Here is a 16332-nt window from a genome sequence, read left to right as displayed (position 1 = left end):
CCAGAGGGTGGAAACTGATGTCTCAAAAATAACCCTGAGCACTGCAAGCAGGCACATTTTACCCCATTATATTTAATTGAATGACAGACAGCAAAAAAAGGGCTTTCACTCACAGAGGAGCAGACAGCTGCTTCCACAGCGACAAAGACATTTATGAAAATAGATTGATTTATTCTTTGCAGGTCTTTTTATTCTTTTAAATGTTTACTACATATGGAATATTGATTTAGATGGAACGGGATGTGATAATGAGCCTCTGTGTTGCGCTTCGACTGTGCACATTTGCCTCTTCCCGATCTCTCTGTGCCGCGTGAGATCGCCAAACTGCCACTAAGATAGATAGAAGCCCATCAAACATTGATGAATGCCACTCTCTGCCTCGTTCTCCACAGCTTTGCATCTCTGGTCTGGCACTGATTTTAATCTCATGGCCTTGCAGAGGGGACTTAAACACAGAAATGTATCCCAATTAGAACAAACTGAGCAGCTGATTCATATAAAGTGTTATCCTTTTAAAGCAACCCACACACACACACACAGGGGAACATATTGCCTTATTATAATAACAGCACAGCTAGGGCTAACTCTCCGTACATATCCTAAGGGCAGAATATTTGCCACAGAAGCACTTTACAATTTTCCTCCTGTGAGTCAGTGAGGACAGGCAGAACTGATGTCAATCTCACACTGTCAGTTTCAAGCACATAATACACCGTGAGAATACATCTTTCATGTCCCCTGAATGTTTGTAATTCTGGGGAGCAGGAGAAGCAAGCATGAAATAGCATTTTGCCTCTGTGGAAATCAAAAACCAACCACAAGTTAATGTAAAAATAACTGAATAACCATGATGGTTCGCTTAACCCTGCCCCACTTAGCTACTGCTGCCACACCTGTCTAATCCCCGATCTCGCATGCAGAATGATAATGGGAACAGATTTGCCCATGAAACATTTATCAAAAATGGCTGGTTGATTTCAAGCCAGCAGCGGGGAGAATTATTCTTTTTGGCGGGCAGATTCATGATGATTTGCTCTCTAACTCGTTCACTTCCTATCTGCATAAGCAGTGTTAAGCAGTAAGCTGAGAATCACCAGTAAGTCAAGTGAGGCGGCGGTCCCTCGTTTAGTGATGGCCATGAGCTGGAGGGCCCTTCTCTGAGTCTCTCCTTAACTCACTAACCGTACTTGGTCACTCACCAGGTGACTCCTTCAGCGCTGGTGTCTCATTAAAGTCTTGTTCAGCAGGCGTATATGCTCAATCCCAATTAGTTTCCAGCTAATCCACTTACAGCACATCACCACATGTGCCACTGGCTCACTGGCCTTCGTTGGGGAGAAAAACAGCTTTTAAAGTCTGATGAGACAAAGAGACTAACTGCTTCTTGAAAGACATTCAAAGCTCTTCTTTGGATGCAGGCTGCCTTTATTTGTTCTGTTCTCTGTCAAAGATGATCCCACACTGCTTCAATAATCTTGAGGTTCAAGCTCTGGGGAGGCCAATCCACGACTGATTGTGTTTTTTTCTATCCAGGGAATTGGAATTATTAATGAAGTTGTTGCCACACAGATACTTTCCAAATGGTTTTACATAGTGGATCAAAGTCTGTCAGTACTGACAGTATTCTATATTTATGATTTGATTAATTCTGACAAGATCCCCAACATCACACGTGACAGACCCTCCGCAGTGTTTTACAGATGGCTGTACAAACTCACTGTTGTACCTCTCTCTTGATTGAATCCAGACTTACTAATGACACTTTGGAACAAAAACGTTCAAATTTGGATTCATCTCTCCATCAGACCTGTTGCTGCTGATTTTCTGTCCAGTTCTTGTGTAATTATGCATACCTCAGCCTTTTTCCCCAGTTTCCCTTGCTTAAGAATCATTTTTTTTAACAGCCAACTTTCCACTGAGACCATTTCTGATGAGGCTTGAACTGCCAGTTGATCATGTCCAGTGTCAAGTCTGTGCTCTACAGGAGTCTTTATATTTCTTAACAACATGACTTTCAGATTCTTAGCCACAGATAGTTTTTTTTAGGCCTGTCCCATTTTGTTCTGGCTCTACGACTCCACCCTTCCATTTCTAATGAGACTTCAGCTGAAGGGCTAAATGCCTCGCTCAGGTCCTGTGTCTCGTCTTTGTGGATTATTTTCTTGTTTCTTAAGGAAAACTTGGAGAACTGTTGCTCAAGGCTGGTTGAATTTAATTACACTAAAGTCTGACTCTTTGGAAGGAAAATACAAATAAATGATAAGTGGTTAAATAATTTTGTATTATATATAGGACAAACACAGGCTACTCCAATGTACCCTAGGTAGGTGATAATTGTTTACTAGCTAGCTGTCTCCATTTTTTTCATTACAATTGTAGCTGTGTTTAACAAATGCTAACACTTGCTAAGGTAACAATAGATCTTGGGCGCCGACATCACCTTCCAAAATCCCAGCAGGAGCCCGAAAGGCTTCATTCCAAACCGCATGCCACATTCTGGGCATATTTTAGGTGGATGTACCATTCCTAAAATGTCTTTCCCAACTGAATAGTTTGAAAGTGTAAAAGTGACCCGCAGTTTTGGGTTATATGCAACAAGGAACTGGTGATTCACAGATTTTAGCAACAAAACCTGTAATTACACGTTTAATTTGTACCCACTGCGAAAAAGGATACGGTCTGAACATGGTGGGTTGCCTGTTTGCCACAGATGTGATTACTCAAAATAGTGTCTGCAGGCATAGACCAGGCACAGATTTTTGGCTCTGACTGTGCCAAGGCATACACACATTATTCCAGCACTTAGTCACACAAATGTTCTCTGTTTGGTACACAAGATGGGAGAAATGAGAACGAGAGAAACTTTGGTCGTTATATTGTTAAATACGGTCCTTTTATTTGCTCCAGGTAGTGGTTTAACATCCCCCAAAACGTGGGATTATAAAGCAGCATGAGGACCTTAGAGCATTTCCTAAGCTGTATAAATCTGAGACACGATATGGCTCTTATTAGATAAGCAAATGTGTATGTAAATACATAATACATGACTGCCGGTGTCTTGTGGTGCCTAAATGAATACAGTAAGCACTTAATGGTTTTGTTTTATTTGCAATTTTCTATTTTATGAACACCAGCTTGTTCAAGAGAAAATGGGGGCTGAGTGACAGTAAAAGGCAGCATCATCCTCAGGGGTTCAAAGCACTCCCAATCCTCTGTATCACTGTCTGAAAGCCCTTAGCTACAAATGAACACATAACATTTGGTGTCTGTTGTTTTGAGTGGCTTGTTGACGTGTGAAACTGTCCTCGTGAAGCCGAATATTTCTGACTTGGGCATCTGCTTCTCGCTGATACATACAAACTCCCAACTTTTACAGCAATGAGAAATTATCTGGTCTCCCAGGGCAGGAGATGAGTAATGTGTGTTAACATAAAGCGGAGCCCCGCATCGTTTTAATGTGCAACAGCAACACGAAGACGGAGGTTTCTCTACCAACACGAGCCTCCATTACAAGGCCTTACTAATCCATCCATGCAAATCCATGTCCAAAATGCGCCTTTTGTGTATAATCCCGACACAATTTCTGTGGGATTAGGATTTAGCGAGGAAAGGGGGGCAAAAAGAACTGACTGGTGGAATGCAGTACATCAAAAATATCAGTGAGTTGTGTTCAGTTTGTTTATCCCGCGCTGCTTTTACGTGTTACACCACATCAAAGACCTGGCGCCTTGAAGATGGACATCTGCTTCAGACGTACTTCGACCAACTTCCGTTTGTTACTGTGCAGCTTGTCTGTGTGATAAATAACGTGTGCGCCGCAGAACCCGAGCGGTGTCCTGCGTTTACAGATTATTTTACTGACTGTATCGCAAGACCCTACTTCAGCCCCCGCTCCACCAATTCACTGCCTTGTTTAGTACCCTTCAAAGATATTATCTTCAAAGCCATCTGTACTATAGTCGGTCAATCAGCACACTCAAGCTCAGCCCCTCTGGAGGAGAGGAGGTGAGGTGTTTTCAGTAGAAAAAAAAAGATGTTTTAGTGCATCTAAATGCAGCTTCATGATTAAACTCACCAAACAATGGATTGTTTCTTCTGATAGACTCAAAGTGACCATTTGAAATATCATTTGCACTTTTAATTAGCTTTCTGTTATGAATAGCTTTCTTTAAAATCTGATATTACTGTAGCCAATTAGCGTAGCTTAGCTTAGCATAAAGGTATGACTGTCTCTCTCTGAAAATAACAGCTTCTTAAAGCACCTTTAATGAAAATAGGTGTTTGGAAGCAGACTGATAGTATGACAAAAATGTAAGAAAATATTTTTGAAAGCACTTTTATTTATTCTCTTGTGGTGAGTTGGTTAAGAATGTAAAGACTCATAACCACCTGTAAAACCACAACAGCATTTTTGTTTTTTATACAAAAACCTAGAGCCCGTTACTTAAGAAAGCTGTAAAGGTCCTTGCAAGCTAATTGATGTGTTTTCAGAAAGCCAGACTTGCTCTTTCCATCTTTCTGAGGGGTATAATACAAACTCAGATTAATGGATTTGCTTTTTTGAGTATAAAGTTAGGATTAGCTGTATCACAAAACTGATTCTCTTTCATCCAGGCTAAATCATCATGGTGACTCATGCCGAATTTATAACCTAGGTGGGAGCAGGTTATGTTCATAGTTTCAGTTTAAAGCTGGAATCACCACATTTTCGCTAATTTCACGTATTATGCTTGTTTTACTGCATGGTACGCTAAACCCTAAAATTAATTGTTTTCTGCAGTATTGTTTGCTTGTTTTATTCGCAACAGTGTTGCTTTTCACTCTAAAATTTTTTGGTTGTTTATGGATTTTTCAACATTTTATTATGCTTTTCTGAAATTGTCTCCAGTTGGAGTTGGTGGTACTCGTAGGGATCATTTTGTGATGCTTTTTCTGAGTCTGCCCAGAGGCTGAAGCTGAAACCCCAGCAAAGCAAAAAAAAAAAAATTTGATAACTACCAGCATGAAAAATGTTACCTCTGACTTACCTCAGACAGTTTTCTCGAGCCAGCTAATGCAGTGAAAGCCCAGTTGTGCTGAATTTCATTCATGGTATACTCCTCAGGTCTTTATGCTAAGCTATGCTAATGACACTCATGGAAAATTTTCAATGTACATTTCTTCCATTACAAACCAAAGATATATTTTAACAAAATAACATTATTAAGATATTTACAGTTGTTATTCATTAAAATTACATATTGTTTTGATATGAAATACAGTTATTTTAAAACTCAGTCTGAATCATAGGAGTGGTTTATTGTGTTCTGTGAGGATTTATAGCAAATCAGTCACATCAGACAGAAGGCAAAACCATCCCAACCCAACCCAACCATCAGCATCGCTCTGGCTTTCAGCTATGTTCTCAGTGCAGATATGGCAGATAGCCTGTTTACAATATGATCCACCTGGTGACAACTCAAGGAATGACCATCTTCTTTGGATTATGACCCAGTGGATAACAAAAATCTGCAAAGTGCAACACAGTCTGAAGTTTATAAGCAGGAAAAGCCCGCCTGTTGATTTCCCCAAGGACACGGTACAGCTCTTCCTGGTAGCCATGCATGAGGAAAGAGGCACACTAATCTATTTCACACTTTCCATTTTATTTTTCACTTGCATGTTCTCCTGAAGCAACGACGCCAATAAATAATGCAGTAATGTTAACTCCCCAAACAGGTTGCCCCAGAAATAGCGCAGTGTATTCTTGTGTCATTTTAGGTTATTAAGGAAGCTTCTACAACCAGTGGGCTTTGCTGAGATAATCTCCTGCTTTGCTTGAGGCAGCAGAAGACTTTATTTTCAGACCAAAGCTGTTTGTCTCTCGCTTCAGGGGAAATGTCAATTGTTTATTATTACTATTTCCCCTCATATCTCATGTATTACTTTTTAAACTCCTTACATCACAGTGTAACACAGTAAAGCTTAATAGGGGAGTTGCTGCTCTTTGTGCATTAATAATGCAGTCTCTTGTTGCACAAAGGGTCATCTTAAGTACACCGGCACCAGCTGTGGGAGGGTCAGTGCCTTTACTGGAGAACACTCTGGCAGGATTGATATTGAATTATTCTAATCTGTTTTACAGTTAAGCTGCGCCTCAGGATCGAGATTCTACACCGATTGGGTGGCAAGAGAAACAGATACCTGGGTGCTCTATTGCTGCAGGCGCACTACAAATCATCTGTATCTCTTCCTGATCTCGATCCAGTTTCAAGTTGCAGGGAACCACAGCTTAGGACATTAGTCACAGGAAAAGAAGAAGTAACTCGCGCAGCAAGCTAGAGTGCGCCTGCTCCTAGCTCCTCTCTGAGACACGGGGAGAATCTGTGGCAGATTAGTGTGGTTTTAAAAGGAAATGGAGCCTGCAGTGTGCTACACTGGAGAAAATATGTGGAATTTGGTGAAATCTGTCATAATGAGGCATTGAGACAGAAGACTGTGACTTTCATGCCGGTAGGGCACAGGATGCAGAGGCGCGAGTCACTCATCAAGCTTTCATACTGTATGCAGAGTGGCAAAGAAAGAAAGAACAAAAGTGCAGTGTCATTCCTGAAATGCTTTGTGTACTTTAAAGCTAGGACTGTTTTTGGTGTATTTTATCAGATTAGCTTTATTAGGCCGTGTCATTTTTAAGTACTTAAAAATTGATACGTTCACTTTTTATATTTGTGTCATGTTAAAATTCTGAAAGTTGTTATAAGCCTGAATTGGAACATAAATTGGATAAAAACAAGATGGATGAATGGAAGCAAACATTTTAGGACACACTATTTATGACACAGTTTAGGATACTATACTATCTAATACAACATAAATTGGTCATAAATCATAATAATGTCCTATAGTTTGCATGAACAGGAAAATTGGCTAAAGAGGACAAAACCTTTATATGTACCACACTGTAAACATTTTTGTTTTTGCATTTTATCACGAAGATTGTTGGAGATTAATTCTCTGAAACTGGTTCCTCAAGTGGCCTTGAGAGGAAGTGTGGATTTGGGGATTTCAGCAGCCCATTCCTGAATGTGTCAAACCTATAGTTGGCTAAGAATAAACAACATACCTCTGCTGTACAGAGCTTTCAGCTACAGAGATAACAACCCTTTAAAAAAAACTTGAATCTATAATCTGCTCAGTTTTAAAAGTTAATTCCCTGCATTAGCCTACTCATGTGCTCACTTGTGTGGGCTGTGCATCATTTTGTGTGGCTGTTTTTTCAAACACTCGTATGTTTACATTTGCATTTGTCTCCTTTTTTACTTCCCAAGGCTCCTAATACCTGAACAATCGGATCAACTTCCTTGAAGCACAGGTGCGCGTGTCCTCTGCTGCATACTATCTGTACCGTCCAGTTACCCATAACGCCTCGCTCTGCTTATGTTAGCAAAGATGTATGTGTGTCTGGAGAGGCACAATCTCCACCCTACATGCCTACTGACTTCCAGTTTATCTAAAAGTCTCTATGTGTTTGTTATTTTGTTAGGGTTAAGGGTTAGAGATCTCCACCAGTGCTAACACTGCATCTATAAGGTCTATAAGGCACGAATACCTGCCCCCAAGCAAGCCGGACTGCAAACAGTTTTGTGAGATCAAAGCAGAGGAACCAGGCCTGGACATCACCTGACCTGAATTCAATTAAAGCTTTACAGGCAGATGAGAGGGGAGGCTAAAAGAGCTGGGGCTGTTTCACAACATTGTCTCAGACAAAACCGATGGAGAGAAAGAGGAAAGACAAGCAGAGGGAAGTCAGATGACACTTGCTCTTTGGGGAGAAATCTCAATCTTTTTCCCCCCCATTCTCTCTCTCTCTCTCTCTCTCTCTCTCTCTCTGTACACTCGCAGACACACACTAGGCCCATAGGTCTCATTCGTTTACTCAGCCTGTGGGCATATGCGACTTTAATGAGCCGGTGCTGAATGGACATTAGGCAGAGATTCTCATGCTGGACCGCTCTCTGCTCGGGCATTTTTTTTTTTTTTTGGCAGCCACTTCACAGCATGGTGTCGAGTTCAGTTGTTAACCACATGTTCAGAGACATTTGCCTCGTTTTAAACGCGTTTTCGCGAAGGTCACGAGAACACAATTAATAAACAGGACGAGCTGAGGAGGTGGACGCTCACACTGTGGACAGAATAAACACGGCAACGCTCCGCTGTGCATGCACTGAATGGGAGAGGAGTCCATGACGTCAGAGCTGAAGGTGGCAAGGTCAGGTCCCGGGTGCCCTCGCGGAGAGCTGATGTCCTTACTGGAAAAACTCTCCAACAAATTCAGAGTGCATTTGTCGCAGAGGAAATGCTTCAAATGCTATGTTTGTTTGTTTTTTATTGTCAGGAACTGTGCTCGAGCACGAAATCTGCAACAGACAATTTGAATTAAATCATTAAGCTAAGTTGGATTTATGTGCGTAACTAATAACTAGATAAGCACAGAGCCCAAAACAAACAAACTGAGAATCACACAGACATCACTTTCACCGTCAGCTGTTGTTGGTGTGTGATCCCCCCACCCCCCTCTTGTCTAGCTCGTACCGCTACTTTTCCGAAGGGGAGAGCAGCAGGCAAGAAAATCGCCAGTCATTTCTCTTCTCGTGCGCTCTTCTATAAGATTGCGATTTTTCCCGATATCACCTGAAGGCATCAGCAGCATGCCGGCACCTGAACCGTTGTGGAGTGGAACAGCGAGGCAAACCATAGCCCATAGCTTTTTTCTTTTCTTTTCTCTTGCAATAAGCCACCATGTGTGATGCCTCCGAGCATATCGGAGCTGAAGGCAATGAAACTGTGAGAATAAGCTGAAGAGGAGAAAAGTAGCGGATTGCCATCAGCAGAAGCTCCCTCCCGCCTCATCTAAGAGATCCTCGCAAACGAGATTTAGAAAAAAAGAAGAAAAAAACTAACAGGATTTATGTGAAGGGAAGTTTGGGAACGACAGCCAGCGCTGGTTGAGCTGGTCTGGTGAGTAGCCTCGAATCGTATTTCAAGAGCATGGCACATGGTTTGATTTGAATTTTTTTTCTTTCAAGCGACTCTTGAAACTTTGGACTGAACTCAAAGCACTTTTCTTTTAGTAAGCGCTAAACAAGTGAGTATTTTTGTCTGACTTGTGCCAAAAAAAGAACCAAACGCGCAATTACGCACGCTCACAGTCGCGCGCACAGGGTAGTAGTAGTAAGTAGGTTGCATGTTGACAAGTTGTCAAGCTGCATGCAGCACGGGCTTTTTTTTTTTTTCCTGCAGGCGCACCAGCTGGAGCTCTGCAGTCCGGGCAAGAGCAGTGAGACAGCGCCATCAATCGCATGGCAGCCACACTCCTCTGTGCGTAAAGTGCAGCTTTGGTCTGAGAGGAGCAACGTGTGTGATGATGAGAGGGGTGGTGGTGGCGGGGGTGGGGGGGTTGATAGGATCAGCGCCTTCGTAGCCAGTGTACCAACACTATCAGTCACCCTGCTCTAATGCCCAAACACAGACCCCGGGACGCACTGCTGGCCACTTTATTTCCAGCCGTACCCGGGATATTAAAAAAACAATAACACTAGTGAGAATAATGAGAAGATCATCTCAAGAACGGATGTTTAAAATGCAACAACACACGCGAGGATTATTATTATGATTTTTTATTTTTTTTTTTTGCATTTGCACGTTTTATTAGCTCATTTGTCATCATCTGGGAATCCCTGAACTGAGATTTCATTATCAAAATAAGGTTTGTCCACATTCTTACGCTGACAGCTGGATTATGATATAAAGGCAAAGTCTAATTTTTCAGCAAAAAGCGAATTTGAAATATGTGTTTGTTAATCATTAGCCAGGAGGTCACAAAATAACCTGTAACCTAATAAGGCTTGGTCCTTTATAAGGATGTCTCCCACCTCAAAAGGGGGGGGGGGGAAGAGACATTAATTTATCTTGCTGTAAATAAAAGGAGAATACAGAAACGAGGGGGGTGGGATCCATTAGGACTCACACCTCATGAGCCCAGTAGCCTTAATGCTTCCAAACAGCAATTTGGGATAAATTATACTGGGATTTGATTTTCTATTCGTGTAGCCACAATCACAACACCGTGGAAAGTGAACGTTTGGGGGTTTGAAAGTTTTAAATAATTTCAGCTGAAAGGCATAATAATAAGAATACTACAAAAAAGGGGGGCCAGGTTACCTTGGGGCTGAAGTGGTAGCTGCTGAATGAAAATTAAAGCGATTCCGCGGAGAGGACCAGAGTTCAGCCTTTCTGGATATATTTCATATGAGAATACAAGGCGAACCTTAGTAAATCAAATCAAAAGGGTCGCGGGTTCAGAGCTGAAAAGGTCCTATCCTGCTGCCAGCCCGGTAAGTAGATCCGGACGTGCGCAGCGCGGAGAGATACCATGCAAGTGGAGTGTGGGAGAGAAAGGAAAGGAAAGCAGTGAGGGAAAAGAGAGAGCTTGCCTGCTGGTGGCAGATGGGGTAACGGAGAGGAGAGAGAAGTCCACGTAATACCATGCCGAGATTTGGACTACATAAACTACATGCAAAACCTCCAAATCTCCGAATTTAATATTAAAAGAGGTACGTAAGTTGTTGTGTTTTTACTCAGTGGGCTTTTCTTTTTGGCGGTCAGCGATGTTTAAGCGTCTGCATCTCTGTAGCGTGGGGAAAAAAAGTTAGGTCTGCTATTGTGAGGTGCGAAAGAAAAGCAACCGCTGGCTACTTTGGGTGATTCTTTGGAGAACTTTTCGATACAAAGTGAATTTTGAACGTCGTTTTTGATGACGTACGCACACACTTTGTGCTGTTTTGTGTTGGGAATACGCATCTTTTTTCCTACTAACCCCCCAAGCAAATCTCTGCTAAGTGCACGTCTGCCATCGTTTCGAAGTGAATGGCTGTAGTTGGGGGATGGGGTTAGACGTGAAATAGTCTCGAGGCACCTAACTCATTTTCTTGAAACATTTGAACTTTTTTCTTTTCAAAATGAAAAACGGCTCGCTGCTGAGAGCATTCAGAGAAACGGAATTTAAACAAATGGATACTCTTCTGTATCGTCAAGAAAAAGGGGAAAAAAGAGCCAGAAGTTTAAGTTTTAGTTACAGTTTCTTTTTTCTGCAGCAGTTGTCCGCAAGCAGATGGTTCTTTTGTACCTGCGGGCTATAGTTTTAGAATAAAGGTGATTGGGGCTCAAACCCTGTCATTTATTAACCCCGCATAAAACATTAATAATTAAACTAGTGGGACTGTTTTGTCACGCCAAAAGTAAATATAATTTTTTTTTGTTTTTTACAACGTGCGCACACATAGCAGCGTCTTGCTTTTTATTTGTCTTTGTGGACTCCCACACAGAGCCGGGGACGTTGTAAAGCAGTTGTAAACGAATGAATCCGCAATTTGAAAGCACTTTCTCAGTCATCTGTCCTTCGAGTTTAACTCTGATTGTACTTCGAAGAGATTATACAGAGATTATTTTATTTACCACACACCTTTACCATCATCATCTTTTATTTTTGTTGCTGCATTTCTGCACGAATGAAAGTCCAGCATCATTTTGTAGCTACGAGATTGTTCGTAGTGCTTGTGTAGTAATATGTTAATGAGTATAATCAGATTTCTAAATGACTAATGTGCAACCAAAAAAATGTAAATTATAGCACTGCAGTTTTCAAAGGAGGCTGAGCTTTTTTTTTTTTTTAGCTCATTATGAGGAGGTTTTGTGACATTTGCATGTTGAGAAGGGCACCCATGGCAGGAGGCTGGCGTTGTCACCTGACTGACTGATCTGCTTCATCTTATTTCCACATGAAACCTGTTTAGTCTTTGTCACACTTATCATCACTTGTCATGATATTTAAAGGAGTCCGGGAAAAAAAATGTGTGCCATAAATAATGTGGTTTTCAGCATTTTAGCTGTTTTTCCAGCCTACTTAGATGAAGAATGATAGTTGAAAATGAAAATGTCCCTTAAATGTTATTGTAGGATCCCAATAAAATATTTCTGTAGGATTATAGCTCTAAAATCCTTTTTTTTTCTTTCCCTCTCAGGTGGTTTGGTGAAGATCACGGTACAATAATGGGGAAGCACTGGGTTCCACTGCTTGTGCTGCTCCAGCAGCTCCTCTGTGGCTGTGCAGGGAACCAAAGGATGGCGAGGGCCACCTCCATGCAGTTCACTCATTCTCTTTACAATGCCACCATATATGAGAACTCTGCTGCTAAGACTTACTTAGAAAGTCACACCAAAATGGGAATCTATATCACAGACCCAGAGTGGGACATACGGTACAAAATCATCTCTGGAGACAATGAGAATCTATTCAAAGCAGAGGACTATCTGCTGGGAGATTTCAGTTTTTTGCGAATAAGGACCAAAGGAGGCAGCACTGCCATTCTGAACCGGGAGGTTAAAGACCACTACGTGCTGACTATTAAAGCTTCCGAGAGAAACACCAATTTGGAGTGTCGCACTCAAGTGAAGGTACAGGTACTGGACACCAATGACCTCAGGCCTCTCTTCTCACCCACGTCCTATAGCATCGCTCTGCCAGAGAACACGGCAATCCGCACAAGCGTGGCCAAAGTCACGGCAACTGATGCAGACATCGGTACTAATGGAGAATACTACTATAGTTTCCGGGAGTGGACAGACATGTTTGCAGTACATCCAACAAGCGGTGTGGTCACACTGACGGGCAAACTAGATTACTCTGAGACGAAGCTGTACGAGTTGGAGATCCTTGCCGTGGACAGAGGGATGAAGCTGTATGGGAGCAGTGGTTTCAGTAGCATGGCCAGACTTACAGTTAGGGTGGAGCAGGCCAATGAACACGCACCTGTAATTACTGCAGTAACCTTGGCCCCCTCTGATGCAGATCATGACCCCACTTATGCCATTGTGACAGTGGAGGACAAAGATCAAGGACCAAATGGAGAAATAGCATCACTGAGCATTGTGGCTGGTGACCCTCTTCAACAGTTCAAGGCTGTAAGAACCAGCCCTGGGAGCAGGGAGTATAAAATAAAAGCAGTCAAAGATGTCGACTGGGACAGCCAACCTTTTGGATACAACCTCACTTTACAGGCAAAGGACAAAGGCAGCCCCCCTCAATTTTCATCAGCTAAATTGGTACATGTCACTTCTCCACAGTTCAAAGTGGGCCCTGCTGTATTTGAAAAGGCCGTTTACAGAGTCAATCTGAGCGAATTTGCCCCCCTTCACACACCTGTCACTATGGTAACAGCTGTGCCAAAGTATCCACAGCTAAAATATGCTTTTAGGCACAAATCTGACAAGAACAGATTTACCATCAATCCAGATACTGGCTTAATCAGCACCGCAGGGCCAATCAATGCTGATATTTCCTCACAATTTCAGTTGGATGTGATTACAAGTGACAAAAAAGCAGCAGCCAAAGTGATTGTTGATGTGATTGATGTAAATAACAATGCACCGGAATTCCAGCAGACATCTTACAAGGCCAGTGTTGATGAGAATGTACCCATAGGGACTAGTGTGGTGACTGTTAAAGCCACTGATCTAGACAAAGGGGAGAATGGGTATGTGACCTACAGCATTACCAATGTGAGTCCTCAGCCGTTTGTCATTGACTACTTCTCTGGTGTCATCAGTACCTCGGAGGTCCTAGATTATGAGCTCATGCCCAGGATTTACAATCTTAAAGTCAGAGCATCAGACTGGGGATCCCCATATCGGAGAGAGGTGGAAGCATCAGTCATCATAACGTTAAACAACCTGAATGACAATAAGCCTTTGTTTGAAAATGTGGACTGTGAAGTGACTGTGCCGAGAGATCACGGCGTGGGAGAGCAGATAACAACAGCGTCTGCCATTGATGCGGATGAACTGCAGCTAGTACGGTACAATATTAAAGCTGGGAATGATCTTGACCTGTTTGAGCTAAATCCAAACTCTGGCATGCTTTCACTGAAGCACTCGCTGAGCGAGGGAGAGGCAGCTAAGGTCTCGTTTCATAGTTTACAAATCGTTGCGTCTGATGGCGAACATGAGACTCAGCCGATGATTATGAACATAACTGTCATCACGGCGCGCAAGCCCGTCCAGTTAAAGTGCGTGGAAACCGGAGTCGCTACTATGCTGGCTGAAAAGCTGCTTCAGGGCAGCAAAATCCACACGCAGAATGAGCCGGATGACAACTTCATGGACTTTCACTCAGTCAACCGGTACACTCCTCAGTTCTCAGAGTCTTTTCCAAGTGTCATTGAAGTCAAAGAAGATCTCCCTGTCGGGGCCCGGATTGTCCATTTAAATGCCACAGACTCAGATAGTGGCTTTAATGGGAAGCTAGTGTATGTTATTTCAGGAGGGGATGCAGAAAGCCACTTCATAGTAGATATGGAAACTGGTTGGCTTTTGGTTTACTCTCCTCTTGACCGGGAAACAGCAGATCACTACACGCTCAACATTACAGTTTATGATCTCGGGATACCACAGAAATCCTCATCGCGTCTCTTGGATGTTAAAATCTTAGATGCCAATGACAATAGCCCCCAATTTTTGCAAGAATCTTATTCTGTTGAAATAACTGAGAGTACACCTGTTGGGACTGAAATCATCCAGGTGGATTCAACAGATAAGGATCAAGGTGACAATGGAATCGTCAAGTACTCAATTTTGGGAGGCACAGATCATTTTGCAATCAATGAAAATACCGGTGTGGTGACAGTGACAAAGCCACTGGATCGTGAGCTCCATCCATTTTATGTCTTGAAGATATCGGCACGTGACCAGGCAGTAAATGAGCCTCAGCTGGTGTCCACAGTGCCCCTCAAAATCACCTTGGAAGATGTGAATGATAATCCACCCAAATTCTTCCCTCCTAATTACCGTGTAAAGGTGAGGGAGGACCTTCCAATTGGTACAGTAATCATGTGGCTGGAGGCTCATGACCCCGATATTGGGCCTTCCAGTCAGGTACGATACAGCCTTATTGATAATGGAGACGGGAATTTCGAAGTAGACAAACTCAGCGGTGCGCTGCGAATTGTTCAGAATCTAGATTATGAGACAAAACAGGTGTATAATCTTACTGCAAAAGCTAAAGACAAAGGGAAGCCCATATCTTTGTCATCAACCTGCTTTATCGAGGTGGACGTGGTGGACGTGAATGAGAATCTTTACAGGCCTATGTTCCGATCGTTTGTGGAAAAGGGATTTATAAAAGAGGATGCGGTCATTGGGACTTCAGTGATGACTGTGACAGCTGAAGATGAAGACAGAGGCCGAGATGGAGAGATTCGATACTCCATCCGAGATGGGTCTGGCCTGGGGGTATTCTCCATTGATGAGGAAACTGGTGAGTCTCTTTATTCGCTAGATCTATGTGAAGCTTGTGTTGAAAGACCTGCATAAGGAAAGTATTATGCAGCTACAGTTTATTCAGTCATGTTCCACTGTGTGGAATAATGAGCTAAGGGAGTCTTCTAAGAGACGGGTGAAGTTCCCTTTTGCAGTCATTTTCCTTCTTTTGGAGAGTTTATGGCAGGAACAGATGGACTAGCTCCCTCTTAGACCTGTGTGGACATTCACAAGTAGGTGCTGAGGTACAAGGAACACACATGCATTCATTATAAAATGGGTTGCATTTGGAAAACGGTCAAATCTGTTTGACCCAAATCTAAAATATTAAGCATTTATATTTTCAGTATAGTACCAATGGCATGGATTTGCTTGTGGATTTCCTATCATGCTGCAGAAAATATGTTAATACACTCTCAGCTGCCCAGAATGAGTTCAACAGCTGACTCAAATTAGCACAAAATAAGCAGTCTGGGATTCTTGGAGTTCCTACCCCAAACATAGCAATCACCTGAGTTGGATGTTTGTGCCTGGCTTCTCTGCATTCCTTTTAAAAGTTAGTAACAACATTTTTGACTTGCTTAATGTGACTTAAATCCCCATTTGAAATTAAATTTCTCTCTGTGCTTTACATATTTAATGACTAAATGAGGCAGTGAAACGTAATGCATAATGCAGCGATTTTTCTTGGCACATGTAACCTCAGAAGTTTATAGGTTTCTTAAGAAAGCTGGAAACGTGATCTATCAGTCTGCTGCTGACTTTTACTGTTGAGAAAGAGGTTTATATCTTTAGGTTAATGTTTAGTAAGAATTAAATATATGTGAAGTATTCAGTGAGCTGACAGGAAGTCTCCGCAGTGAACCTGTTGGGAAATACCTTCTTCTGCCTCGTAAATTTAGCATGAGAAGATGAGCTGTTATGAAGGATGCAACCTCCAGGGCAGTTTGTCAGCTGTTGTGTTTGCGATTGTTTCTGAGG

The 16332-nt window shown here is 42.3% G+C and overlaps 1 protein-coding gene across 8 annotated transcripts in view; it reads left to right on the top strand.

The window, feature by feature from the left end:
• Window positions 1-8587: 8587 nt before the first annotated feature.
• fat1a (FAT atypical cadherin 1a) overlaps window positions 8588-16332 on the top strand; it is an 84820-nt gene continuing 77075 nt past the window's right edge. For 7 of the 8 annotated variants that reach the window (XR_002062444.2, XR_003220639.1, XM_013274106.3 and 4 more), the window contains exons 1-2: window positions 10437-10592; window positions 12060-15349. Coding sequence is in view for 6 of the 8 variants with exons in the window: in XM_013274106.3 (XP_013129560.1) it covers window positions 12088-15349 (3262 nt within the window). In the remaining 2 variants the exon portion in view is untranslated. Of the gene's footprint in view, window positions 8998-10436; window positions 10593-12059; window positions 15350-16332 lie in introns of those variants that run through there. The other variant, XM_019360091.2, reaches the window with a different exon arrangement.

This window comes from Oreochromis niloticus, linkage group LG6 (assembly GCF_001858045.2).
Source record: "Oreochromis niloticus isolate F11D_XX linkage group LG6, O_niloticus_UMD_NMBU, whole genome shotgun sequence".
In the NCBI taxonomy this organism is placed as follows: domain Eukaryota; kingdom Metazoa; phylum Chordata; class Actinopteri; order Cichliformes; family Cichlidae; genus Oreochromis; species Oreochromis niloticus.
This window is presented reverse-complemented; position numbering and strand designations above follow the sequence as displayed.